This window comes from Mchenga conophoros, linkage group LG9, assembly GCF_057382185.1.
Source record: "Mchenga conophoros isolate Kocher_MC1m ecotype Shallow Benthic linkage group LG9, M_conophoros_male_GT1.1, whole genome shotgun sequence".
In the NCBI taxonomy this organism is placed as follows: Eukaryota; Metazoa; Chordata; class Actinopteri; order Cichliformes; family Cichlidae; genus Mchenga; species Mchenga conophoros.
In genome coordinates, this window is record NC_140534.1 from 18,299,172 (window position 1) to 18,327,068 (window position 27,897).

General features: G+C 39.9%; 1 protein-coding gene across 4 annotated transcripts; it reads right to left on the minus strand.

Annotated features, from left to right (window-relative positions):
- On the minus strand, nucleotides 1–27,876 carry map3k15 (mitogen-activated protein kinase kinase kinase 15). Of its 4 annotated transcripts, none has more exons than XM_085286738.1 (30): nucleotides 27,197–27,875; nucleotides 23,446–23,585; nucleotides 23,205–23,228; nucleotides 22,818–22,895; nucleotides 21,697–21,890; nucleotides 19,891–20,059; nucleotides 19,628–19,734; nucleotides 18,156–18,326; nucleotides 17,955–18,067; nucleotides 17,590–17,749; nucleotides 17,121–17,271; nucleotides 16,929–17,036; nucleotides 16,078–16,127; nucleotides 15,289–15,384; nucleotides 15,042–15,129; nucleotides 14,774–14,907; nucleotides 14,160–14,287; nucleotides 13,727–13,857; nucleotides 12,498–12,603; nucleotides 10,464–10,621; nucleotides 10,148–10,331; nucleotides 8,696–8,846; nucleotides 8,003–8,177; nucleotides 6,789–6,974; nucleotides 6,235–6,340; nucleotides 5,812–6,052; nucleotides 4,541–4,653; nucleotides 2,184–2,290; nucleotides 2,004–2,080; nucleotides 1–1,181 (listed from the first exon to the last, which is right to left on the minus strand). In XM_085286738.1, the coding sequence occupies exons 1-30, from the start codon at nucleotides 27,504–27,506 to the stop codon at nucleotides 1,088–1,090; spliced, it is 4,050 nt and encodes a 1,349-aa protein (XP_085142864.1). In that variant the 5' UTR covers nucleotides 27,507–27,875; the 3' UTR covers nucleotides 1–1,087. The 4 variants fall into 4 exon arrangements, 3 of the variants coding, with proteins under 3 accessions (XP_085142864.1, XP_085142863.1, XP_085142865.1); XM_085286737.1 differs by having other exon boundaries at nucleotides 2–1,181; nucleotides 8,696–8,873; nucleotides 27,197–27,874; XM_085286739.1 differs by lacking the exon at nucleotides 22,818–22,895 and having other exon boundaries at nucleotides 4–1,181; nucleotides 8,696–8,873; nucleotides 27,197–27,874.
- Nucleotides 27,877–27,897: the final 21 nt, after the last annotated feature.

A 27,897-nucleotide genomic window follows, 5' to 3' on the forward strand; every position in this document is an offset into this window, starting at 1 on the left:
CCAGAAAATTCGAACATTAATGATTTGGCGGAAACACGGAAAATGACCGGACTCATTTCTTCCTCGGACAAATACCTGAAAACCAAGAGGTGATGCTGAAGCAAATCAGCCAAAAATGTTGCTTTTCCCAGGTTTATTGGAATTGTAAAGAACATATAATATGACAGGTGGAATAAAAAATAAATTAAATACAGATAGAGAATACAAGAGAGTAGTTACGACTAATAAATAACATGCATAAAAATCTAAAGGCAGTGATCAGCAGCAGTGATATATGTGCATGCTACATTATGTTTAATTTAAGGCTTTAGGCTGAAATGTATATTTAGAGACACAACATTTTAAGCTAAGCAGGACAGTTTGCTTAGAAGAATGCAAGTCTAAAAGATGCAGAACGCAATACAGCAGATACCTAAATTCATTCAATGCTGAGGACTCTTTTCATCATAGACAGCACAGCTGACTGTACCAATATACAGCAGATTTTAACATCCTAAAGCAGTGGTTCTCAAGCCATGTCCTTCTGGGAGAAACAGAGCCTTGACATTAGGATGGCCAAAGACACAATGTGAAATTAAACCTATTGTCATTCTTGAATTTTGCACAATTTCAGAAACAAACTCCAGAAACATTTGCATATTTGGAGCTTGGCTGAAGGTGAAGGCAGTAAACATGACACCCGTTAATGCCACATGACGTGCTTGTACCAGGGAGCAGTCAAGTTAAAGAGGTCACATGTGACTTCTGAAAAGTCCCTAAAAAGTTCAGGGCTGTAGTGCTTGTTTAAATACAAAAATTGTGGCACTCCTGAAAGTGAACATTTCAAAAAAGCTTGAGAATCAATGCTCTGAAGAAACATTAGGGGAGCATGTTTCATAAATATCAAGCACAAAGGTACACACAGTAGTGCCTGCACTAAAGCACTTTGGTCTGGTCAAGTCGGACTCTACGTGGATTCAGTGAGTCCTGTACATACAACACAAAAACAACATTTTTTTATAAAGGCACCGTAGAGTCAGAGAAAAAGGAGAGATCATGGTAATGTGTGAACATGTGCGTGTTTTCCCCACAACAGAATTCTACTCCATCATGCATTGTTTTCTGAGCGCTTGTCGTTGGCCAGCCTGTCTCGTTCTCTGTGCCGCTGGATGGCTCGCCAGATCCGGCAGAGGATTCCGCCCCTGAAAGGAAGCATAGATGTTGTTACAGCACATCACACCTACATGTGCATGTTAATTATTAGCTAAAAGTATAACTTGAAAAAGGCAGTAAAAAAGGCTGTAAGGTTAACTCTCTTATCGCTTATGTCCTTTGAGGTAAAAAAAAGGATGATAAAGTCTTATCAAACACATCAGTACAGCAGTCTTGTGTGGGAAATCTTGCCAGAGCATATGAAACAATGGTTTGTCACAAAGCAAAACCATTCAATCTGTCATTGTTTTTGGTTAAAATGTTGCTGTTTTACTGAGTCAAAATGCTAAATCATATATTTGTGATAAGTGGTAATCTGTGGGGCTAATCTATTAAGTTGGTATGCAGTACTATAGGCCATGGGAGAAGCTAATGGCAATGGGTCAACAGTTCTGAAGTATTTTATAGCTGCAAAACAAACATTTGTTGTATGCTTGCAAAAGTCTGACTTTATTTAACTCTGACCTATTACTCTGTGACAGGAGATAACCGAGGTCAGCAGCATCCCTAGTTTCTAAAAGACTTTTGCAGTTATAAACGGTAAAATGACATCAGACCACTTCAGAAGAGGCTATTCGTACAGTGAGATACCATTTAACCTTGTGGAAGAAAAATGGTGTGATTTAACCATTCTAATGTTTTCTGGAACATCAGAGGAGTTTGGAAAGTCAGTGACCTATAAAAGGTAAATGTCAAGGAGGCAATGATGAAGATTTACTCTTCATGTACTTGGAAAGAAATGTATGACTTTTATGAAATGTGTTTATTTCTCAGACTGCAGGACTAGCTTTATATAACTTATGTGCAGATACCGTAGATGTAGGCACCGGAGGTCCTCTTTGGTAACGTCACGAAGAATGTCCGTCAGTGTATATTCCTCAAGAACAAACTAGGACAAAACAGAAGCACTCTTACTTTATATTGACACTTCACTGCCACGGTGCACTAGAATGATAAGCTGCACACTAATGGCCTATATAAAGATACTCAACCTTGTCTATGGTGTCGGGGTCTGCGCCCTGCTCTTTCAGCCAGTCGATGAGCTGCTTGTCTGGCTCATGGTCTGCTGGGATGTGGTGGATGGATGGAGGTGAAATGTCTGAAACGACAGGTATAAGAACACTTTGCTCAAAGTACATGTTGATCTTCAGTATTAACCCTTTCTGGTCACTACACTGAGCAGCCAGTCAAAGGCTGTTTTCTTGTATTTGTGTCAGTGTTGATGGTATACTTGCACATAAAACACTACATTGCACACTGATGTGTCACTCCATACCCTGCCACCCAATGGTCGTTTAATGTTAATATACTTGGATGACGTGTTACATTGTAATTACTGTTATTTAACCCTGTCATGCATGAATTATGACAACCTCAATCAGGATTTTTCTTTTAAGTACTTAATTCATCCTCCATGCCTAAAGATAAATAAGATACTTAAGAAAAAAATCCTGATTGAGGTTGTCATAATTCATGCATGACAGGGTTAATGATCTCTTCTCCATGACGACAGCACAAGAATGTTAGATCATCACTTTGGCACCTATACATGTCAAACTAGCTGCACAAGCAGCTACAGGCTGACGTGCAACTTCAAAGAGATGTACACTAAACTTGACAAGGACTTCAAAATAATGCCGGGGGCTTTTAAAAATAGCCGCAACGAGAAAAAGTCCCCGGCAAAGAGCCAAACTCAAACCACTAATTAAAGCACAGCTCTCTCTTAAATTCACAGGATAATCTGAAATATATACACATTACCACGTAAAGTTCTGCTGCTCCAACTGTCTGACCCCCAAATATTTGAACTGCAATATGTGGAAGTGGAAGAAGTCTTTTCTCACAATATATGGATCATCAGTAGAGGACATAAAATTGATACCTATCATTATCATTGGGTGCAGCACTCTAAATAAATTAGAGTGTGTGAGAGACTGCACTTTCAAATTTCCATTAGGCGCTCAGGAGGGTTTTAAACCAGCTGGATTAGAGATTAATTACACTAAAGAATAGAGTCTTAGGTAAGGAGGCTATAATGTCTTTGAGAAAGATTCAAGGGAAAGGCATTTGTTTAGATTTAAAACCTTCCTGTTGGATTAAGCTGTACAATCTATTTCCCCCTACTTCCTCTTTTTCATAACAGAAGAAGAAAAAAGTGTTTTTGTATCACGATCAAGCAGTTGTGAACATAAGCCCTATATCATTAACTTACTAATAGAAATAGAAATGTGCAATAGAAGCTGCTAAAAATGCTATAGCATTTTGTATTTTTTCACTGTTTATACTGGTGGAGTGTAGAGTAACTAACTCTCAATTACAATTTCTGATCCCATCTGCAGAAGATTTAATTCAAAGCCTGAAACAGGATTTGAGGAATTCTTGGTTTTCAGATTTCCACAAAAAAATACCATAAGCATTACCACTGAGAGCAACAGGTTTCCAAACATTGTAGGTTTAGAACAAACATTTTTTAAGAATGAATTGAATGATAACTAGGACTTAATACAGGTCCATCCACAACTATTTGGACAATGCAACACAGGATCACTCCCATCTCCATCTGCATCCTGACCCATGGAAATTACATTTTATGGCTCTGGCCTGAAGCCTTCACTCTCACAATGGCTCTAGTCTTGTTCAGCTCTTCCTGCAGACTGTGTGGTCATTCACTACCTTATCTTTTCCATGGAGCCCAGAAATCTTCCCGTGACTAAACTTTGTTCAGATGCTGGTAGAGTTTATTGCTCTTGGCTATCTGGCATTAATTTGTTTGAGATTAGAAGCCTCATGCTAGCAGTCGTAGTACCTACATATCTGGTTACGAGTTTACATTCCTTTTTATTTTGGGCGGGAATCACATTTCAGATGTAAAAACACAACCTACTAAGTGTCAAGCACATGTCAGCAGTGCTGAATTATTTACAATATTATCTGTGGAATATTATCATACATTTATGCAAAAAATAAATATATAAATTATATAGTGTTACCACAACTGAATCCCAACCTAACTCAACCCTAACATTATTATCCAGTATTCTTTTCCTGATCTAACTCCTTATGGATATGGATACAGGGTCTAATTTTATAGACTGTGGTCTCTGATTTACAATACTTCTTTTTCAGAAATTGCAACAAATTAACAACATTAAATAACATTAAATCTTACTTAAATCTCTATTATCTAGTCTCATCTTAAACATGCAAATACCTTCAAAATGTTCCTAGCCTTCTTCCCTGGAGAAATAAGTCTTTTATGGAACCAGTTTAGAAGTCAGATTGTAAAAGTTAAGCATATTTAAACATGGCACTTTTTCTTAGCAGGGAGTGTGTGAGTGACTCAGTTTACCTGGGGGTCTGTGTCTGACTCGGACCAACTCTAAATCATGTGTTCTCTGCTGCAGGGTGGCTTTCAAGACCTGCTGGTACTCCTTCTCCTTTTGTAGCAGCTCATCCAGCAGCCTGCAACAACAATAATATCTGTTAAGTTAATTTCTATAGTTTCTCCTGGTATACACAATGTAAAGATGTTTGGACAAACTATTTTATACTGAAACTTCCTGCTTTGAAATTCCATAGTGGAACTGATTTGGACACACGCATTAATGTCAGTTATTGGTAGGAGCTATAGCTACACAGTACAACGGCTAAATACAAGAATCGCATTATAGTGCATTACACAATTGTCAAACAAGCGAAAATCCCCAGTTCTATTTCAGGAGGAGACATAAATGCCTTTGGGATTATCTCTAGTGTAAAAACCATGCCAAATCAAACATGCAGTAAGCAGCTAAAAGTAGATTTTTACATTATGACTAAATCGACATGTACAAGCACAGGGCTAAAGTGCAGATGCAGTTTTTACAAAGTCAACATGAGTATCAGACTGTTCTTTGCAGTCCCATTTCCACTGTGGTACTTATTAATAAAGTTTCCACGAGGCTATCTCAATTAAAAATTCAAAAGTCTGCAGAGAGTCAGCTGCAGGTGTGTTGTTTGAGAGTGTTTGAGAGGCAAAAATGAAGCAGAAATGCTGAGAACAAATACCAAAATCTGAATGAATGGCTGAAAAAGATTAAATCTAAAGTAATGAACTAAAGCGTCTTAAGTTGAAGTTACTAATAGCTAAAAGCAGTAAAGGAAAAGCTAAAAAAAAAGGTGATGATGAAATCACTGATCACATGTCTCTTGATGGTATGAATGAAGACATTATTGCGTTTGATAGATGCCACTCACATGACCGCATTTGTGAGCCAGTAAGGAAAAACAAAACAACTTGAAATGCAAATGTAAGAGCTGAGGAAAACCCCTCTCTGTATCATTGAAGCATGGTGCCAGTAATTACCATCTGATTAAGGTGATTACTGGCACCATACTGTTTTGTGTATTAGGACTGTGCAGAAATTTGCTCCATTTCATGCCCCTGTGGGTATGTCAGCCACCTATCATAAACAGCCCTGAAGAGATAGTGACAGTGTACGTGGGTATGCTTGTAACCTCACGTTCTGTCCTTGTTTTCCGCTTCCTGCTTCAGTTACAAGTGGAAAATTCCACATGAGCCTGTGAAGGTTTCCACCTGACCTTAACCGTGGTAAACAAAACATTTAATTAAGTGGGTACCTGTTGGTTTCGTGTTTGAGCCTGCCCAGCTGGGCGCCTAGATGATGATGTGAGCGTTGATGTTCGTGGGAGTGGGAGGAGTTCACAGTGCTGACCGCAGAGTGTGTGTGATCGGACGTTGTCCCCGTCTCGTCAGTTTGCTGCACTAAAATGGGTCCAAACTCTGCTTCCTCCTCATCGACCTCGTCTTCCTTCTCTGCTCCCTCACACTCTGACGCCGGGCCAAAGTGGGTCTGCAGCTCTATTGTGTTAGTAAAAAAGTCATAGGTCAAGGTAATTGATGTTATGTTGTTGGCTTTCTGCGAGCACTCTACTACTTAAACTACTAAACCATAAATCGGAAAAGTAAAATAGCATGGATGTTAATGTCCACTAGATGGAGTAAAAAGCTTATGACAGGCTGCAGCTGCCAGAGATGCCCACCTGGTATAAGGATGGTTATTGCAGCCTGCACAGCTCGTCGGATGATGTTATCCATGGCAAACATCCAGTGGGGTTTAATGTGGTGATTTCTCAGGACCTTGTTCACCTGAGAAGGTCCGCACAGACATTTACAGTATAGACACTTTTATTTGTAGTTTTTTTTTCAACACTCACAAGATTCCACACTCACTATAGCTGGTTGTACATTTATTCGATTGTTTTTGGCAAGATGTCTAGTGGAAAACGTGGAAATACTTTTTAGGGCCTTTTTAATTGGCAGTTAAGGACACCAATTAAAAAACAAACTGTCATTATTGTCAGAGACGAAAGGTACAGAAAGTAAACTGAACTGAAGTCTTCTTTCTGGGGAGGGCAGAGGAGGTAGCACTCATCATCTACAAATCAAAGGTTGGTGATTTGATCCCTGGCTGCTCCAGTCTGCGTGCCAAAGTATCCTTGGGCGAGAAAATGAACCCCAAATTGCTCTCTAATGAAACAATTGGAATGAAACCATGCGTGTGTGTGTGTGTGTGTGGGTGTGGGTTAGTGCTGACCGAGTCCTGGAAACCAAACAACACCAGCTGAATCTGGTTGATGGATGTGGAGTCAAAGTCGAGGTCCAGCTTGAGCTTGGAGATGGTGGCCGCCATGACGCGCCGCTCCGGGGAATGGATGAAGTCTCGAAGGATGCAGATGATCTGCTTGATGTGATCGATGGACAGCTGGAGATCCTCGCTACCCTACACACAGTTTTAGCAGAGTGTGCAATTTAAGCCTAGTGATCAATAACTGTAGCATTACAAGCCCATATTATTAAGATTATTATAAAAAATTTAAAAATTATAAGTGATTTTGTAGATTTTTGTTCCTGGTTGGGTTGTATCTTTATCTTTTAGGATTTTACCCTGTGCAATAAAGTACATTTCTTTATCTAGGGAAGGATATTAGTATTCTGAAAGACCAATTACGCCCCCCAATGGAAGAATCAGGAACAACAGTTATTTTAGATTGCAATTAGGCTCCCTGTGACTGCACTGGATTCATGGTAGTGAAACAGTAATGACAATCTGTGTTGCAAATTGCTCAGACATAGATCATAGGGGTATAATATGAAGCAAGTCTAACATAGCCAGGCTTTCTTTGGTTTGGTAAAATCTGAAACCCCAGCTGGGGTATCATGATCCAGATTTCATTACGGTGGTTATCAACTCTTCCCATTAACCCCAGCTTTATGCTTAGAGCTCTGTGTGCACTTGATTTGATGTATCACTTGACTCTTCTGCACAAAATGGATCATTGGGACACCGTCTACTCGAGAGTCATTAACAGATGAGCAGGTAGCAAAAATTTCTAGATAAAAACTGCAATTTGTGTTAGTATGTATGGCTCTGTAGGTTATATACATAAAATATATTCCTTCAGCAGAACATCTACACCACACTTATACAGTGCTGTAAATAAAAGAATCAGTGAAAGCGTGGCATTTCCAGCCTATATTAAATTCTCAACATAAACTGCTCCAAAGCAGGTTGTGATTAGCAGAAGTTACCTGTAAAATGTGGCTTATGATCTGCCCTTGTTTCCTGGAGACAAAGCCACTACTTTTATAACTAAAACGTTAAACTGGGTCTTCCAGGAAAGCTGAGTCATCATGTTTGCTCAGGTGAACAGACCTTTCTCTCCACAACAATATATGTCCCCCGAGTGTGCTTCTGGAACCAGACTTATATCTCCACTCTATATATAACACAAGTAGACACACACACACCTGCATGTGATTTTCCCTGAGGTTGGAGATGACCTTTTCCTGGTCTTCATTGAGGACCTTGTACAGAATGGCCCGTCTCTCGCTGTCCTTCTTTAGCATGAACAAACCACTGTCCCTGTCCTCAGGAGATGGGGGAACAGAGCGGTCCTCTGATACTGAACCCTCATCAGGCACACTGCAACACACATACACACACACACAAAGTTACCTGAGAAGCACATAAAACAAGACATGAAGTGAACAGATGATTTACAGCAGTGTGCTCTTTAATTTATTTACAGATACAAGCCTCTCCTGGCTACTCTGTGTGCAAAGGAAAGTGCAGAAGTAGCATGAGTCAGCGCTGCGTGACGTGCATGCATGTGTGCACATTGGTGCTCGACTGATGTGTGCAGAGCCACCAGCTGAAGCTTGTAAAATTATCAGGACTCGTTAAATTAGTATTGTAAAAGGCAGCGGAGGACGGTGTGAGTGCAATAAGGCCACCTGCTATCTGCACACACAGATGCACTCGTTCATTTACATCGTTTCACATGATCTGAGCTTCAGCACCAGCAGCAGGATTTCTTTGCAGAAACACATTGTTTCATTGCTCTAATAATTTGTAAAACAATATTTTAAAAGGAAACAGTTTTCTTAATGCCATCCGATCCCAGTCTGATGCAAAATCTCAGTATGTGGTTTCAGACACACCTCAGGTAGTTAGAACTGGGAGGTTTGAGCAGATTCTTGGAGCCAGAGCTTTTCCTCTTGTCAAAGAATATGTCGTGTTTTGCGTCGCAGTCGGGACTCACAGAGCCATGCTCACTGCTGCTACTGCCAGCGGCCTCGCCTTGCACCTGCACTGGCAGGGAGATGTTAGGGATATAGTCTGAAGAATACATAAAAAGAAGAATAGGAATAAGACATGGGCAAGACAATTAAAACTTAATACACTCACACATAAGGACATTTTGTCCTTTACCCATACTCAACTTTATTATATGACTTTTTATGGCCATTCACCATTGCATTTCATCCTGCTACTTGTATCACACCATCAATAAAACCTAGTGACCCAGCTCCAATGGCAGCGCTACATGCCTACTACCATAACACTGCCTCTACGATATTTGCCAGATATGCTTTGGATAATGCTGTTTCTCTCCTTCTCGACATATTTATCTTCCCATCATTCTGGTACAAGTTAATGTTAGTTTTCAGATTCAGATTCAGAAGACTGAAAAGGCAAAAACACAGGGGCAATTAAGAGACTGACCTTGCAATTAAATTGAATTAAATTGAATTATAGCTTTAATCACATGATGTTGTTTTTTTTTTTAAATCCACTGTGGTGGTTGGTCAAATGTTGAGGGTTAGGGTAAGGAAGCCTAAATGCAATAATGTCATTTTCTGTGACATAGTGTGAGCTTCACTGATTGGGTGGGAGTGTCACAGTCCAGGGTCAGTGACCCAGTGTTTTAAGTTTTGTATCATTACTGAATTTTGATTTTGTCATCGTTTATCTTTTCTAGTCTTTTGGGCTCTGTTTCTGTGACCCATGGTTACGGTCAACTGTATCCTAGTCAAGTCTGTGTCTGTGATGTTTCCTGTTTTACTTTGAAAGTCTGTGTCCTATGTCAATGTATTGAGTTTTGCTTCATCTTGGTCTTGTCATGTCAGATTACTCCCAGCTGTGCTCTCCTCCTGTGTCTCATTCCCCTCGTTATCCCTCAGTGTATTTAAGCCCCGTGTTTCTCTTTGTCAGTGTTGCGTTGTCTGTTATCCATGTCATAGTTAATCATAGTCAGTCTGTTATTCGAGTCATCATGTATCATAGTTTCCTTAGTTTTCATGTTTCCACCCGCCATCAGCCAAATAAAGGCTCGCTCTTTGTTTGATTTCAAGTTCTGTTCTCCTGGGTCTGCATTTGGGTTCACATCTGAAAAGCACCGGCTGCTCAGCTGTGACAGTGAGAAATATATGTGGTTTTATGACCTCACACAAAGGGAAGAAAAACCAGTTTGGATATTACTGGTTTCTCACCTGTATTTTTTTTAATCAAATAGCACTACTATTTACATGAGCATCACAAAAATCATGCAGTAAAACCCATTTGGAAATGTGATGATATTTTTGTGGCATTGTAGTAATGTCTGTATTTACCTGGTGATTTGAAGGCGATCTTACTCTTCTTGCCCTTGGTGTTGTGCTTGACAAAAGTGTCTCTGAGCAGGTCCAAGGCGATGGCCCTCTTGTGAGGGTCGGGCTCAAAGCAACGTAGAATAAATGACTTGGCCTCCTGTGACAAAGACTCTGGAATCTCTGGGTGAATTTTAAACATGCCAACCTGAAGTGAGAGACCACAGAGATTTAGTGTTAGAAGAAAATAAACATGTGTTTTGCAAATAACTGGACCGCTGAAGGCTGGAAAGGTTCATAAGTAAATACGCAAACTAACACAAATAAGCTCAGTGTCTACCTTAAACATGGCTGCCTGTGGTTCCCCCAGCTCATGAAAGGGAGGTTTCCCAGTGGCCATTTCTATAATGGTACATCCCAGGGACCAAATGTCAGCTGGTGCCCCATAGCCTCGAGGGCCCTTGTCAATTATCTCTGGAGCCATGTACTGCAAGGTACCTTCAAGTAGAGAAGTATATCGTGTAAGCATTTGCAACACAGAAAGAGATGCAAGAGAGTCAACAAATCCATTTTTACTTGCAAACCAAGACTATGAAGTAGCAAAAGGCTGCTTCTGTTAGCTAATATTTTTATAACAGTGTATACCCTGACTGGACATTTTATTGCATGGCCTTGCACACAAAGAGCAATCTGAGGCGAAGATTAAAGATAGCTAGATTTCAGAAGAATTTTATTTTGTCTCCCAGTCTGCTCAGAAATTCTGTGCAGATTGGCATTTGCTCCAAATGCTGATGTAAATAGAGAGCCAGCAAGAGCTATAAAAAAGGAGAGTGAGACAAGAGCAAGTGATGCTCCAGAGAAGAAACGGATAAGGAAACACACACACAGACAGCTCCTAATGAAAGGTAAACACCCTTCTGCCTCTGCTTGATTAGCTAATCTAATTACACACCTTGCTGGCTGCTGGAGAAGGCCAGATGGCCAATAAATGTGTATGTCAGTACATTCGCATGCACTCATGTGTCTCTCTGTTTCCATAGAGGCTGATTGTGGCTCTTGACATTTTGAAGGTCATTTGATATTTACACTCATAGTCTGAGAGTGAGCATATCTCAGACTCCATTTATGCATCTCAGACTGAATTAGTCTGTTTATGACAGGTCAGGGCTCGTGTGTCTTTTTGTGACATTGGAGTTAAAGAGAAATGAAATTGCTCATTGTGCATTTTTCTTCCAAGCAGAACGTTTTTAAGTTGTTCACGTCTGAGAACTTCGTGGGATTTGTGAGATTATTATATTATCGTTATACCCCTAATTAAAGATTGTGAAATCATTGTGTAGTTTTAGTTTGCATTATTCTCCTGACTAAGAAGAAGGTGATAACTATTACAGTTATTAAACTGATTTGTATTACATTAGACTGCTGATTTATTGTGAATGAATGATATTGTTTTATGATGCATTATACGGCTGAGGTATAAAAAAATACTGTTTTCAGAGAGTCATCACCTTATTTGTCTGAATAGAAAAGAACAGAACATACAGCACAGGAAGGCAAGATCATAACTTAGGCTCACTGAGAGAGAGAAAGAATGTGGATGTTTAGGTTTTATGACTAGGTGGAGGGGGGCTGAAGCTATAAGAATTGGAGGAACGCTCAGACACTTCGAGATCAGGCGGATTCATCTCCCATCCGGATGGTTTATGCTCATAAAGTGTTGAATTGTATGGAATAAAAGCTTGTTGATTGAGCATTTATACACCGAGTATTGTCCTTCCTTCAGCCCAACGATCAAAAGAATTGGGAGCATTTAACAGATTACTGTTATTACAAACTTCAACTTAATCCCTGGGCTATTGTTTGAAATTTCTGTCAGTCATAGACAATGAACAGTTTAAATGGTTAGCTAACAGCATAAACAAATGGTACATGAACAGCTTTGGGCTGTTAGCTACACAAAAACAGGTGAAATTAGTCACCAATAGCTGTTACATGGAGTAGCAGCTAAAAGTAGGGCATGAATGATTTTAATAGTAAGCTAATACTTTTGAACAGTTTGAAGACTTGTGTGTTTGTGTACATTGCACATGGCTCTCGGGGTACATCAGATGAAACCACCGTGTTAAACTATATTCTAGCAATAATGAATTGTTTTTTATAGATATTGTAATATTGAAAGGCTGTTTCTTTTATTTAATGCCTTTGTAATCTCATTGTTTAGGTTTTAGGTATACTGTGTATATATATATATATATATATATATAAGTTTTTTTGTTGGGTTTTTTTTATGTTTTTATGGGTTTTGATGGGTGTTTATATGTATTTTAAAACCTGTTGTAAAATTCAAATTCTGCAAGATGATCGAAAAGGTTACCTGTGAATGTTTCTGTACAGGGATTGACTCCTGCCAGCCGTTTTGAGGTACCAAAGTCAGAGATCTTCAAGACACCACTATAGGTGTTAACTAGGACATTATCACCCTAAAAAGAAACAAATGAGGAGAGATTTAAATGCATTGAACTATGTGGGTCATTATTATTTAAACTGAAGCCTACAGAATTATCACCAATTATCACCAAGTACTTCCCCATCAGTAATGGGGTTCCACGAGGCTCTATTCTTGGCCCTGTCATTGTTCCCGCTGATCTTCAGTGCTGTTTCTTTCTAGTTATTCTTTTTTTTTTCTCTCCACCTATGTGATACATATGCATATGTGTGTGATTTGATAGGTTTCCCTGGAGTTCTGAGATTTTCTGAGGGGCATGCCCACTAACCCATTCTCATTGGATCTTTGGTCGGCCCACCTCGTCTACTAATTTTTCGCCTGCAGTACGAGGACCAGCTCTGCAGTTTTGCCATTTGTACACATTTATGGCTCTCAGTGTCTCAGGTCCCTCTTGTGTGTCAGCTGTCAGCAGTCTCTTAGCCTCATTTCTAAAGTCATTCACCCATAAACCTACTTCTGATTTATCTGCTTGCTCACTCTCGACCAATTCAGAACACCTATGTCTCAGGCACGTCAAACTGACTGATGTATCTTAACATGAATGTACTTTTGCAGGCTCAGATGCCAACTAACACAGTCTCAGCTAAGAATGACCAAAGCTGACTAAAGACACCCTGAAAAAAATCCCTCCAGAAATGTGACATTGATGTAAAACAATAGGAAATCATGGAAGCTAACAGGTTGCAAGCTTATGAGAATAAGAGACAAAGTAGCCAAGTGGAAAAGTGTGCATCTTTGAGGACGAGAACCAACATAAGTGTCCAGTATGTGGTCGCCTTTGTGCATCAGACTTTGGCCTGAGATCCCACATGATGGTGCACAAATGAATGGTTTTAGGTTGGACTTGAGGACCACAATACTCGACCATATAGTCTCAGTCAGCAAGAAACTCATTCATCCTATGTAATGCTCAATACTTTAATGTCTTTTCTTCCAGACAAGACAACTTTGTATCCACAAGCTCAAACCTAAGACTACTTGTAAGTTTCTTTAAAAAATAATTTTAACTTGAAATTCAGTCATAATGACATTTCACTTTATAGAAGTAACAGCTGTGTTCCTCAAAGATGTATCATGGCAGGCGGGGTTCCTTCTACCTTGATGTCTCGGTGGACGATCTGGTTTTCATGCAGGTATCGGAGACCTTCCAGAATCTGTCTGGTGTAGAAGATAATTGTTGCCTCCTTCAGAGGACCCCATTTCGACCGTAACAATGCAGACAGACTTCCTGGAGAAAAGAAAGAAGGCGTGTCCAAAGCCTATCTTAAAGGTGGAAAAACACCCAGCTAGTTAGACTAATTACCAACTCGGTGGTCATAAGCATATCTCTCTGAAATAGATGAGCTTTAGAGAAAACATCATTTAGACACAATATCTTATATGTTGTTTTTCTGCTTAAGACATTTTTTTTGCCTTTTCACTGAGGCTGAACTAGATGTATACTGCAGTAAGGCTACCTAATAGGAGGTAACACAAGACAGCTTCTATTACACAGAATTGTGTCTCTTTCTGTGGTTTGTACAAACATACCTCCAGGCACTTGTTCCATGAAGATCTTAATGTATCCATTCTCAGAAATGGAACCCAAATACTGAACAATGTTCCTGTGCTTCAGGTACTTGTGAAGAGCGATCTCTTCATGAAGGGGCTGAGAGTACCTGTCCACGGAAAAGAAAACAGACATCAGAAAAGACAAATTGCATTTCGTACCCTTGCTTTGTGTGTTATTTGTGTAGGTTCTGTTTTATCATTAACTACATTCACATTGGTATTAACACTGGAAATAACATTATCTGTTCATTGTCCAATAATCCAGACACATTTGCTGCAAATTAAATACTGGTAAAACATTGCTGCAAGCTCCTATTTGTTTTTGTGTGATTTAAGTTCAACTGTAAAATAAAGACTGTTTGCTCTTTGTGTTACTACAACATAATAAACTCTTAAATATACTAAATGCAATTACTGCATTTACTTTTATTTATGTGGAAGAAAAAAACTGAATTTGCCATCAGTTCTCCATCAGTAAAATTTAAATATTTTAATTATTATATATATTAAGCAAATTTTATGCATTTCTTTTGTTTTGTCAGCTATGCCAAAAAGACTTGGAACCATGAATGTAGGTTGGTAGGTCAACCTACCTGCTGTCTCTTTCAGGGATCTCTTTGATGGCAATTCGGACTTGGTTGCTGAGATCTCTCCCAGCATACACCACTCCGTAGGTGCCACGACCCAACACTACCCTTTCCCCTGTCTCATCGGTGTCATATTCATACTGTAGCACAGAAAAACAGGCATAGAAATGACATATTTTCCATATTTTACATTAAATATCTCACACACACATATGTGTGTGTGTGTGTGTGTGTGTGTGTGTGTGTGTTAGCACACTTTCAAGCTCACACTGACCTCTAGCGTATCTCCATCACCCTCCCCCTCCAGCTCCACAGCATTCCCAGTACCATCAGATATCATCTCTTTCACCATGGAGCAGAACCTGAAACACATAACCAGACAGACATTATTACAGTTATTTACAGTTCTAGGCCTTCAGATCACATCTGCGCATATAGTATGAAGTGTACAAACACAAACACGGACGGACACATGACAAACACACACCTACACAAACACATCTAGAGGTGTTTGTCCTCACCGACCGCACTGCTCCTCAGTAGAGAAATAGATCTGGAAGTCATCCGAGTTATCGTGGACGTAGAGGAAGCAGCAACGCTCATCGAACTTACTGATACTGCAGACAGAAGGGCCGCATTAGGCTGGGCACTGTTCTTTATTTTATTTAACTCTTCCTTATGCTGTATTTTATAACACAGTCCTTTTCACAGATTAAAGTAAATCTCATTAGCGTGCAAAAAACTTACATTTGCTCACAGTATAATAATAATACATGGATATAAATGAGTAATTTAGATTGGTAAGCAGGAGAGCAGACAATCAAATTGTGTTGAGGGATTGTATTCTAACACGAAAAAAAGTTGTTTTATTCTATAGCCAGACTTTTACCTGGATCGTCAAATTGTATTTAAGAGCATGGGTGATGGGGGTTTTTTCACAGTAAGCACTGGCCATTAACCACGAGGAATATCCTTACTGATATTTGCATTTTTTTCTTTCTTCCTCCTCCGGTTGCACTGAGTAATTGAAGCTTTGCACAATATGTCACTGTTTTGAATATTGAGGCTGAACAGGTCAGCTGGAGATCCCTAATGATGTTCCTGGCAGCTAGTTCTTCTGTTTACTTCATGTATTATGGATATAGCTGCAGGGAGCCACAATTTATATGCTTGTTTGCACCACTCCTGAGTTCCCTGAGTTACTACAATTGCAGCCCAGGCCCATAAAACCACAAGAGAAATTTGAATTGAACAAAAATGTACGTTTTCTATTTATTTCTATTTGTTTCCCAAACATGTCTCTTGTATACCTAATGCCTTTGATGGACATTGCAGTGAAGTTCCACTCATGAATACCTTTCTGTAACAAAAAACAGAAGTTAATCAATCAACAAATAAAGTGTTTCAGCTCTAACATTTTGTTCCAGTAGGTTCTAGCAGGTAAATGAACAAATATGCATATATGTATATGTTTCTGTCTACTTAGTTGGACGGCTCCAGCCCTCTAGCATTTCTGAATTAGCATAGGTGAAGCAAATTTAGTTAATGCTGGCTCAGCTTTAAGTGTCTGCAACACACTTTTTCTTTTTTTTTCTACAATGATGAGTCAACAATCTTTAAACAGACTCCACATGGATGCAAAATAAAACTTGAATCCCAAAACTATCTGAGCCCAAACCTCCATGTACTCCTTACAAAAAAAATTAAAAATCAATGAAGCAGCATTATGTTCACCTGTCTTGAGATGTTTGACTACAATTAATGTGAAGTGTTATCAAACTTCGTTTCACTATAATGTGTTTGATCAGCACTGCATGTTAAACAAAAGGCAAGATGTAGGCTAATTTAAATTCTGATATAGCATTTTGGTGGTTTTTGTTGTTTACTGGTAATACTGGTGGTACTTCACCCTGGTATACTCGGGTGCAATTAAAATACTGGACAAAATGAGGGTGCAATGAGTTTGTGTAATTACGTGTTATTCAGTCACAATATGTGATGGAAGATTTCACATCAAAGTTCCTTCTGTTTGCATACATGTTGTCTGATTTAGTTTAAGTCATTCACCATTTTAAATTAATTTTTATTTAATATTTAGAATTTTTCCGAGCGGAGGACAATATTCCTAACAGGAAGATGATTAGATGGGCAATGCTCTGACCGTTTCAGCAGGAGAAACATGCCAGATGGAGACGTTCTTCTCTTCAGCCTCATTGTTGATAGACACATAGGATGGCTGGTAAACTTTGGTGGGCTCCAGAATCAGCACCTGTAAACACAAACACCAAAACATTTGATTTTGAACCCCTCAGTCATCATTTTTCAGCATGAATGCATGTATATGTTTACATACTGGAAACCGCAGTCTGTTGGTGGTGCACTGCGTGGCCTCGACGATGATGTCCATCCAGAAGTTGAGTTTCTCTCTCTGAGGAGAATGCTCCAAATTTTGCTTTTTAAACCTTTGGATCAGCTGTAAGTTCTGCACTACTGAACGCAAATACCTGGAAGAAAATACAACCAATTATAATCATTAAAATAAAAAGCATCACACTTACAATTCCTTGAAATTTTGTTTTCGTAAACTGTTTTTTTGTAGCATGTTTGGGCTTACTTAAATAAAAGAGTTGCATTATAAAAACAAATGTACTTTTGTAAGATGAATGTCCTGATACTTCACTACAACTATGAAAGTTGAATACATCTTTAAAAAATTGAGACCTGGGGATCAGAATGTGACCAAAATTTAAAACTAATCTTTATTATGAAAAACATGCATTGACATTGAAACTTTTATATATTTACAAGATCTTCTCTCTTACCAAACAGGTGGCTTCAGCTTGAAGAGCTTCTCTGCAGCCTGAGTAGCTTTAGGAATGTCACTCGCTAGCATGCTAACGGTGAAGAATTGGCCGACGTCCCAGTAGTTATTCATCTTTTCCAAGGAACCCTTGCGCCCCAGCAGGCTGTTCAACCTCACCCCTGATTATAAGAAGACAAAAAGTGAACATTGTAATTGCAGTCTGATTGAAACTGAAGTGGCATGGTCTCAGCTGACTTTTGTACCACAGAAATATCAAGAAAAGGAGCTACTGAATGCAAACTGAATGCTGAAAATACACAACTTAGGTGTTTCACATTGACTTGAGAGTCCGCTGAGAACAAGTCAAAGGGGGAATCAGGTTACCTATTTTTCTGAGTTCCATGGAGCTCTCGAATTGCTGGCCAGCAACTATGAGGAGGACAGCTAGGTTAATACCCGAGTACAGAGTGGGCTGCAGCTCAAAGCCCTTTCTGTACCTGACAGGTGGAAGAGGAAATACAGATGAATACACACAAGGAAACAATAAGATGTGAATAAGATGCATTTATTTCTGTGTGTTCTCACCACTGAATGGCGTTGTCCCTGTTTTTAGTGTCTTTGCAGTCAGAGTCGAGAAAAATGTCCTTGTAGATTCGTCCACAGAGGCAGAACATGTCTGGTGCAGGATGTTCGCAGGACTGCAACACCTGCAGCATCACTCTGAGAGCCTGCTCCCTGTCTCCAGGAGCATTCCTCCTGCACGTACATGCACATGCACATGAAGGAAAACGTTTTCATGAGACTGAGAAGTACACCTTTATTACTTCCATAGGAATTAAAAGTGCAAGTACCAGCCAGGTGTTGCTAATTAAATGCACTTGATAACTGATCATCAGCCTAACTACCTGCTCAAAAGCAGTTTGGGCAGTTTACTGGCCTGGAGTATTCGGGTGTGTGTTAACACAGGAGTGGCTGTTCTAGCAAATTCACCCTACGATCAGATCTTGTAATGTTTAGAGAAACTTCAAACAAAAAATCAAGAGCTACAGACTTTAAACACCTCAGTTAGCATGTTAAATGTTAAAGTTAATCACAGTACAATGAGAGAAAGCCTGAACAAGCTGCCTGGAGAAGGTATCTCTGCAGGACAGCTTAAGTTTGGAAAGTTCCATCTGAACAAACCGCAAGACCACCAGAACATTATCCTTTGGACAGACAAAAGCAAAGTGTAGATATGTGATCATACTTGACATCACCACGTTTGGTTAAAACCAATGACAGCATATCAGCATAAAGACTTTATATCAACTGTCAGCATGGTTGTGGAGGGGTGATGATGTGGGCTTGCTTTGCAGCCTCAAGACCTGGACACCTTGCAGTCATTGACTTGACCATGAACTTCTCTATATACCAAATCACTCTAGAGTAAGTGTGAGGTAACCTTCCAACAGCCAAAGCTTGGCTCAAGCAGGATTATGCAACAGAGCAATAATCCTGAACACAGCAGAAAATTTACAACAGCATGGCTGAAAAAGAAAACAATCGAGGTGTTGCAAAAGTCCAGACTCCAATCTGACTGAAATACTGTGGGGGAACCTTAAGAGAGCTGTGTATAAACAAGTGCCTGTAAACCTCAATGAACAAAAGCAACATTAAAGAAAATGTAAAAGAAGGCTGAGCCAAAATCCCTCTACAATGCTGTGAAAGGCTAAAACGTCATACAGAAAATGAAGACTTCAAGTTATTGCTGCTAAAGTTGTTAAATCATACAGTATACTTAATTTTCCCTGAACAACAAAAATGTATTTTTCACAGAATGCTAGACTTGTGGTCTGTTGCATTTTTGACATGCAGTTACTACATTTTTAGCTCCTGATATCACCACACTGCATATTTATGGTGCATTTTATATGATATGTTAGAATGAATGTCCTCAGTGAAATAAAGGCACAAAAAACAAAAAATGTGGGATCCCTAAAAATAATTAAAGAAGATAAATCTGCTTTACCACAGGGTTTGGGCATCAAAATGTTCAGTTTCATTGAGCTGCTGCGTACCTGTTCAGGGCAAAGGAGTAATGAAACTGGATCATGGGCTGGGTAGCCAGATCACATGTTGGCAGCATCTCCAGAGTCTGCACCAGTTTCACCATGGCATCATAGTCCTGGTTGTCAGAGAAGCCACAAAAGGGGCATTAAATTTAAACCTAATGATAATGCATTTAGAATATAAATGTCATTCTGAACTTCAGTCTGTAATAACTTTTAAGAAGTTCCCAGCTGATAGAAAGAAATGAAGGTCATGTTTGATGTGTTTGTACCTGTATATCTCTGTAGGAAAACAGCAGGTTCATGACAATGTCCTGTGTTAGGACCTCTGTGTTATCAATTCGGAGTTTAATGCGTGAAAGCTCCTTAGCCAGCTCCTCTCCCTGGTACTTCTCCCTAGCCTTCCTGATGTCGTTGAGCAGGGTGTCCTTAAAGGAAGCACTATATGTACACAGACAAGGAACAGAGGAAGAAAAGAAGCTTTCATTTTAATGTTGATCTAAAGAACAATTTTTGACCTCTAGTGGACCAACCCTTATTTTGCAGCAAACAGACATTACTTACTGTTTTGATGAGATTACTATTGAGTGCTAATGGTCAGTTGGTAGTACTAACAAAAAGCTATGAACAATGATCCTCACTATAGACTCCTACAGTCGGAATACTGCATTGTGCAAAACAAATGCATGGAACATCCCTAGAATAATTACCTCCAACTCCTTTTTAATTTTATTTCTAAAGCACCTAACATCACAAAATGCTTCACGACAAAATACCAGAAGATAAAAACAAAAGGTAGCCAAACACAAGTCTAAAAAGATTCGTTTTTAGCTGTTTTGTAATAGAAAACACAGAGTCCACCTATCACAAGCTCAGAAGGAGCTTTTCAGAGTCTGGGGGTTACTGTTGGAAAAGCTCTGTCTCATCAGCTTTTAGCCTTGTATGATGCACAGCTAGCAGGCCCTGCTCAGATGACCTCAGGGACGTGCTGGAGACAAAAGGATGTAAAGGTTCACTGATGTAAGCTGGTGCTTGAAGCACCTTAAGTTAAAACCAGAATCTTAAAATGGACTCTGAAGTTAATGGGGAGACAGTGCTGCTGAGTCAGCAAGGGTGTGACGTAAGTACTCGGAAGACATTGTGTGAGGCGTCATAGCAGGTTTTGCTTAAACAAGCAAAGAATGAATCACAGTAATACAGAAGGGATGAAATCTGCTTGATTTTCAGTGCAGAGTGTGCAGATAACACCAGTGCCCTTACACACGACATTGGAGGTGGAAATTTTGACACCGATTTCTGTTATAACCTAATATTTCTTGTGAACAGGCTATTTTTGTTCATGCTTTAAGATGAAGATGATACATTTACCAGTGACAACTCATTTAACCAGTGTTGACACAGCAAATGACTCATTTTAAAAGTAAATATTAAGTTAATTTGAGATTAAGCTGATGTTCCAACACTTTGCAATATATTTAACATTTATCTTTCCAGAACACACCAAATAAAGCACTTTTATTGTACTGTAATAACATACTATACTTAAGTATGTTATTCAGATGGTGTTTTGTAACTTCTGTCTTACGTTATTACTTTACACTTCCGTTTTACTACATTTCATAACTAAGTATGGCACCACATTTAGCTGAAAGCCTATATTACTCCTTACTTAGTAGTTTGTTTGTTTGTTTTTTGGGTGGGTGGGGGGGGGGTGCTTTTCTTGTAAATGACTGTGAGGTGCTGTTTCTGCCAAGCTCCAGAAGGGAAGGTGGGGCGGACATGAAGCACTGTTAGGTGGTTGACTGACACAGTATTGACTAATCAACCTCTGATTTCCTTAGAAATGGAAACTTGATGCAACACACACACACACACACACACACACACACAAAGAGAGAGGCTGTGTTTTGAGCTAAAGACAAGAAGGGTTTGATTTTTAAGCACACATAGCTGTTACGTTGGTTGTGTGAGTACAGCAAAAATAAACATAGTTGCACTTTACAGTCTACATCTGCATCTGTACTGGGAAACCATGATAGTGGGATTACAGCAGCCCCTTGTTTTCACTTGTATCTCACCAGGATGTTACGTGGATGTCCTTCAGCAGGCTGGTGAAGCGGTCGGTCAGGGGATCGCACAGTGGGCCCAGCAGGTTATCCCAGTTGGGCTGCATGTACTCGCTTGCCCTCCGTTGGGCATCGCTTTCACAGCACATATACTCGTGGTTAGGGGTGACTATGTAGGGGATGAAGTAGTAGTTACCACTGGATGCCTAGAAAGAGAGGAGAGAAGGTTTAATTACAAGTTGTTTACAGAAAGAAAAGCACTTTGACAGCTTTGTGCAAATGCCAGGTGTAAAAGAAGTCCAGGTGGAGAGAGATAAAGAGGTGAGAGTAGGGATTAGAGTGATTAATGAGAGGATCAGTGCACCACTGAGACTGTTTGGTAGCATCATACTACATCAGTGAAGGTTTCCAGAAGTAATAAGCCTCATGTACTAAGAACCACCTAACACTCTCTAACCTCTGCCTCTTCTTCCAGCTTTGCATATGAACAAATGTGATTACCTTTAAATCTGAAATTGAAATGATAAGCTTTGCAGGTACAAAAGCATTTGGCAAAGCATTTCAGGACTGACAAATCTTACACGCACTGCTGACTGTCTTTTTGTTGTGTTCATTCTTAAAACATATATTTCTACATCTTTTATTTAACAACTATATCACTAGATTTGTAGTTATTTAGTATGGTCGTCACAGCACCACACATCATTTTAAAGCAGTCACCATCATGATTTCATGCATCGAACGACAGCACTTTAGGCCACAGCAACTAGCTGCTTCTGATTTACACTTGTAAGTTTCTCCTGTTAAACTCTGTTCAGTTATATTCAGTGAGGATTGTTTCACAAACACTTTTTAGGTAAATTCCCCACAGTGGGATTAAATGCAATTCCATGATTCTTTCTGAGATGATGCAAATTTAATTTAGTGCAAAAACGCACATGCATCCAGCACTCTTAAAGCATGCTATAGCTGATTATCCATTGCTTCCTTTGTGTTGTTAGGGGCTTTAATCTGTTAACCACACGACATCCCAGGGAGAGGTCATTGTTTTCCATCCTCACTTCCTTGTCTGTTAGTATTATCAGTCAACTAGGGAATATCCCAGCATGCCTTGATGCAGGCCTGATACCTACTTTATTTCTCAGACCAGAGCCTCTGTATTCTGGAGGCAACTGAACCCAGGGAAAACCTAACGGTGGAGGACGAGCAGCCTACTCCACACACAAACACACATATACACAAAGAAGACAGCGTACATACAGTGAAGGTCAGTTTCTAGGAAAACTAACAAGTAATATGACTCTCGTTCTCGAGCCGGCCATTCATAATTTAACATGTGTGTACTTGTACACAATGTGTGTGAGAGTGTGTGTGTGTATATATATATATATATATATGCATTCCTGTCTGCATTTCTGCATGGGGGTGAACGGTATCTGCCAGGAATATTCCTCTAGAAATAGAAACAGATGGTGTGCACACAGAAATCTTTATAAAACATGCACACATAAGAAACTTACTGTGTTTTTCTGTGCCACCATGTCCTGTGCGGAGATAAAGAGCATGTGAGAATATGTTTCCAGACTTTCGGACAGTGACATAGTGTATTATTCCTGAATTGCTATTTTAAACAGCTGGTAGGACTGACTGTACGACATGTTAGTCTGTAAATAACACAGCAGATCATTTTGTCCCAAGGAGACGTAAAAGAATGGTGTCCATGAACACTAGTTACACTGATGGGAGAGTGTGCATGTGTACCTTCAGTGACTGGGCAGTGTCGGGGTCGGTGTCATGGTATAGGATGACATTGTTGGCCATGTCAAAGCTCTCCCTCACACCCAGGTGGTAAAACAAGGAGGGCTGCCGACACACATCGCTCATATCCACGACTGCAATGTCTGTAAGGAGGAGGTGATGGAGGTGACAACATAAGAGCATAGCTCTTTAACATTGATGCAATTTGCAGAGGTGACAAATGAGCTGAGTTTGAAATACATCTGCCTTTGAGTTTTGTGCTGCATCTGCCCCGTGATCTTTGGCCTCGTTAAATGTGGGAAATGTTTTGAGTGGAGTTGAAAAGAAACAAGAAGAGACACAGTTGGGAGCTCTCCCATTGAAAGATATGAGCATGAACAAGAACATACATGATGGAAGGCATTGGTATTCATTGAATGTTATCCTTTCCTAGAAATCTTTTTTTTTTCTTTCTAGGAAACAACACCCACTCACCCATGAGAGCCTCCTGCATAGAAGAATCTCAGTATATGAGTCAGTTAAAGGCAAGTACAGACAATTATGCTGACTTGAAAATCCACATTTTTTTCTACTGAAGCTCAGAGGTAATAACAACATGCCCTCAATCTGCCGCCAAGTTTTATATCCTCTCGGGCCTACCTATAGGGAGTGCAGAATTATTAGGCAAGTTGTATTTTTGAGGAATAATTTTATTATTGAACAACAACCATGTTCTCAATGAACCCAAAAAACTCAAAGCTGAATGTTTTTGGAAGTAGTTTTTAGTTTGTTTTTAGTTTTAGCTATTTTAGGGGGATATCTGTGTGTGCAGGTGACTATTACTGTGCATAATTATTAGGCAACTTAACAAAAAACAAATATATACCCATTTCAATTATTTATTTTTACCAGTGAAACCAATATAACATCTCCACATTCACAAATATACATTTCTGACATTCAAAAACAAAACAAAAACAAAGCAGCGACCAATATAGCCACCTTTCTTTGCAAGGACACTCAAAAGCCTGCCATCCATGGATTCTGTCAGTGTTTTGATCTGTTCACCATCAACATTGCGTGCAGCAGCAACCACAGCCTCCCAGACACTGTTCAGAGAGGTGTACTGTTTTCCCTCCTTGTAAATCTCACATTTGATGATGGACCACAGGTTCTCAATGGGGTTCAGATCAGGTGAACAAGGAGGCCATGTCATTAGTTTTTCTTCTTTTATACCCTTTCTTGCCAGCCACGCTGTGGAGTACTTGGACGCGTGTGATGGAGCATTGTCCTGCATGGAAATCATGTTTTTCTTGAAGGATGCAGACTTCTTCCTGTACCACTGCTTGAAGAAGGTGTCTTCCAGAAACTGGCAGTAGGACTGGGAGTTGAGCTTGACTCCATCCTCAACCCGAAAAGGCCCCACAAGCTCATCTTTGATGATACCAGCCCAAACCAGTACTCCACCTCCACCTTGCTGGCGTCTGGAGCTCTCTGCCCTTTACCGATCCAGCCACGGGCCCATCCATCTGGCCCATCAAGACTCACTCTCATTTCATCAGTCCATAAAACCTTAGAAAAACCAGTCTTGAGATATTTCTTGGCCCAGTCTTGACGTTTCAGCTTGTGTGTCTTGTTCAGTGGTGGTCGTCTTTCAGCCTTTCTTACCTTGGCCATGTCTCTGAGTATTGCACACCTTGTGCTTTTGGGCACTCCAGTGATGTTGCAGCTCTGAAATATGGCCAAACTGGTGGCAAGTGGCATCTTGGCAGCTGCACGCTTGACTTTTCTCAGTTCATGGGCAGTTATTTGGCGCCTTGGTTTTTCCACACGCTTCCTGCGACCCTGTTGACTATTTTGAATGAAACGCTTGATTGTTCGATGATCACGCTTCAGAAGCTTTGCAATTTTGAGACTGCTGCATCCCTCTGCAAGATATCTCACTATTTTTGACTTTTCTGAGCCTGTCAAGTCCTTCTTTTGACCCATTTTGCCAGCGGAAAGGACATTGCCTAATAATTATGCACGCCTGATATAGGGTGTTGATGTCATTAGACCACACCCCTTCTCATTACAGAGATGCACATCACCTAATATGCTTAATTGGTAGTAGGCTTTCCAGCCTATACAGCTTGGAGTAAGACAACATGCATGAAGAGGATGATGTGGACAAAATACTCATTTGCCTAATAATTCTGCACTCCCTGTACTATGCTTGCAGGGCATCTGAGGGGACTAAAACTTATACATGTGCCTGGCTCTTCCTCAGCTGAGTTGTGGTGCTGCCTAGTATAAATAGCTCGCAATTAAAGAAGAGCTCAGGTTTCGTTCCCCCTAAAAATAGGAGCTTTCAAAGGCATGTTAATAGCCTGAGTGGCTCCATATTTCATTGGTTTACATATTTGCCCAACAAGAATCTGTACCATTTCTTTAGGATTGTAACAGGATATCTGAGGTTTCAGAAACCTCCAAAATCAAACATGTAGCACTATTACTACAATTAGATCTCATCTGAATAAGAAAGCAGCTCAACAAGTTGTGCAGAATTATATGTGTGAACATACAGAAAAGCTTTCACTATTGTGCTGCAAACTTGGTAGCTCATGACAGACCTTTTTTAGTGATAACTTTTTCTATTAGTACGTTCCTACTGCTGGAAAGATTAGAGCTTGAGTATGTGTATAGTATGTGCATAGGATAAAGGGTGCAAAAAGGAAGAAGTACCTCTACAAAACACAAAGTTACTGCATTCAAAATATTACTGAAGTACAGAAGTAGAGTCAGGTATGTATTGGATTAAAAAATATAAGCATATATACCCAACTGCTGTAATTTTAGTACTTTAGTATAACTTTGAGACATCTATCATTTGTATGAACCTATTTGCAAAAGATAAGTCATGATGTAATACGAGGCTACAAGTTTACAAGTAAATTACTGACTACTGAAAAAAACCTACTAGTGTTGCGAAATCACAGTCCAGGGTAGTAATGCTGCACAGTCATGCTGCACTATAACAGTGATCTCACTGCATAGCTTACAATAAACTTACAACTGTTGTAACACAACAGTCAGGAACCACTCACAAGCTATTACGCAACTTAACCCCTGATTTAATAAAAACATATTATTAGTGCTAATGAATCAAAGCATATGGTGTATGAGGAATTAACATAGATTACTTAGCTAAAAGTACTCTGATCATACCATAGTCTTGCAAGCATGAGTCTTATTTATCCTACCTTCTGGAGTATGCTGCAGTGTATGTTAAAGGTTCAGCTCTTGCTTTATGTCTATAGTTTATTCTACAGTGTGTTCACACTGTGGTGGAGATAAAATATCTTGAGTAATTTCAATTTAAGTTAAATTGAAGAAGTTCAGTTTAACCTCTTTTTTCACTTTTTATTTCGACACTTATGTAGTAACATTTTTATTTACCACTTGTGTACTTACTTCGAATATTTGTTTATATTCCATTTTATTTTTATCATTGTGTATTGGTACCTCTTCCACCATCAAGATTACATGCTACCCAAACACCAATACAGGTACGTGTCTCATCATGTGACCACCACAACCAGAATTACTGTAAGAACAAAAAAAAGCTTTCCCGACACCAATAAGGAAAAGAAGAATAGTCTGCATGATAGATAGATACAGTTTTATATGAGCTGCTTAGTTAGTTTTAATAATAAAAAGTTTTCGCACACTTGCAGTTAGAAGTCTGACTTGTGCAAACCTGCCCTCCCTCTTGTGTAACTTTCCTGTGAAGTACCTGCATCATAGAAACTGTCCAGTACTGATGTTTCTCCAAAGTCCAACCTTCCGAAGGTGACGGTGGTGAGCAGGGCGCTCTCCGAATCACAGGCTCTCTGCAAACACTGCAGCGCTCCGGACTCCGGGCTGCTCGCCATCACCGACTTAAGCCCATCGTTCAGGACGTAGACGACCCGCAGAGAGCGCTGCTTAGTCGGTGGACTGGGGCTGGACACGTCGCCCCTCTCTCGGTCCCGCTCCACCACACACACCCCAGCTGTGTGGTCTCCCCCCATGTCCGACGCCGGTGCGCTCTGCCCGGTTTCCATATCGAGAACCTGGAAAGTGACTTCTTCTCCGCTTGATATCTACCACCCTCTTTATTCTCTTTGCGCCTTTCGTTTTCTCCTCCTCTCGCTCTCACTGGTGACACACCTGTCCTGGCATGAGAGCACGTCTGAGTCTGTCTCCTTGCATCTCCGCCTCATTAACTCATATCATCTGACGATTATCTCGCACCAAGACGTCCGCTTCATCCAGACTGGATTTGACTGGATCCCCGAGAGAGAAAGAGAAGGAGGAGGAGGAAATGTGGTGAGAAAAATACACTCAGAAGTTGGAATATTCCCTTTTGGCTCAGCTGTACTCTGGTATGAAGTTTTCCACTGGCGAATAAACTCTGGTCCTGTCAGTCTAGGAAACGTTATCAGAGTGTTCCCG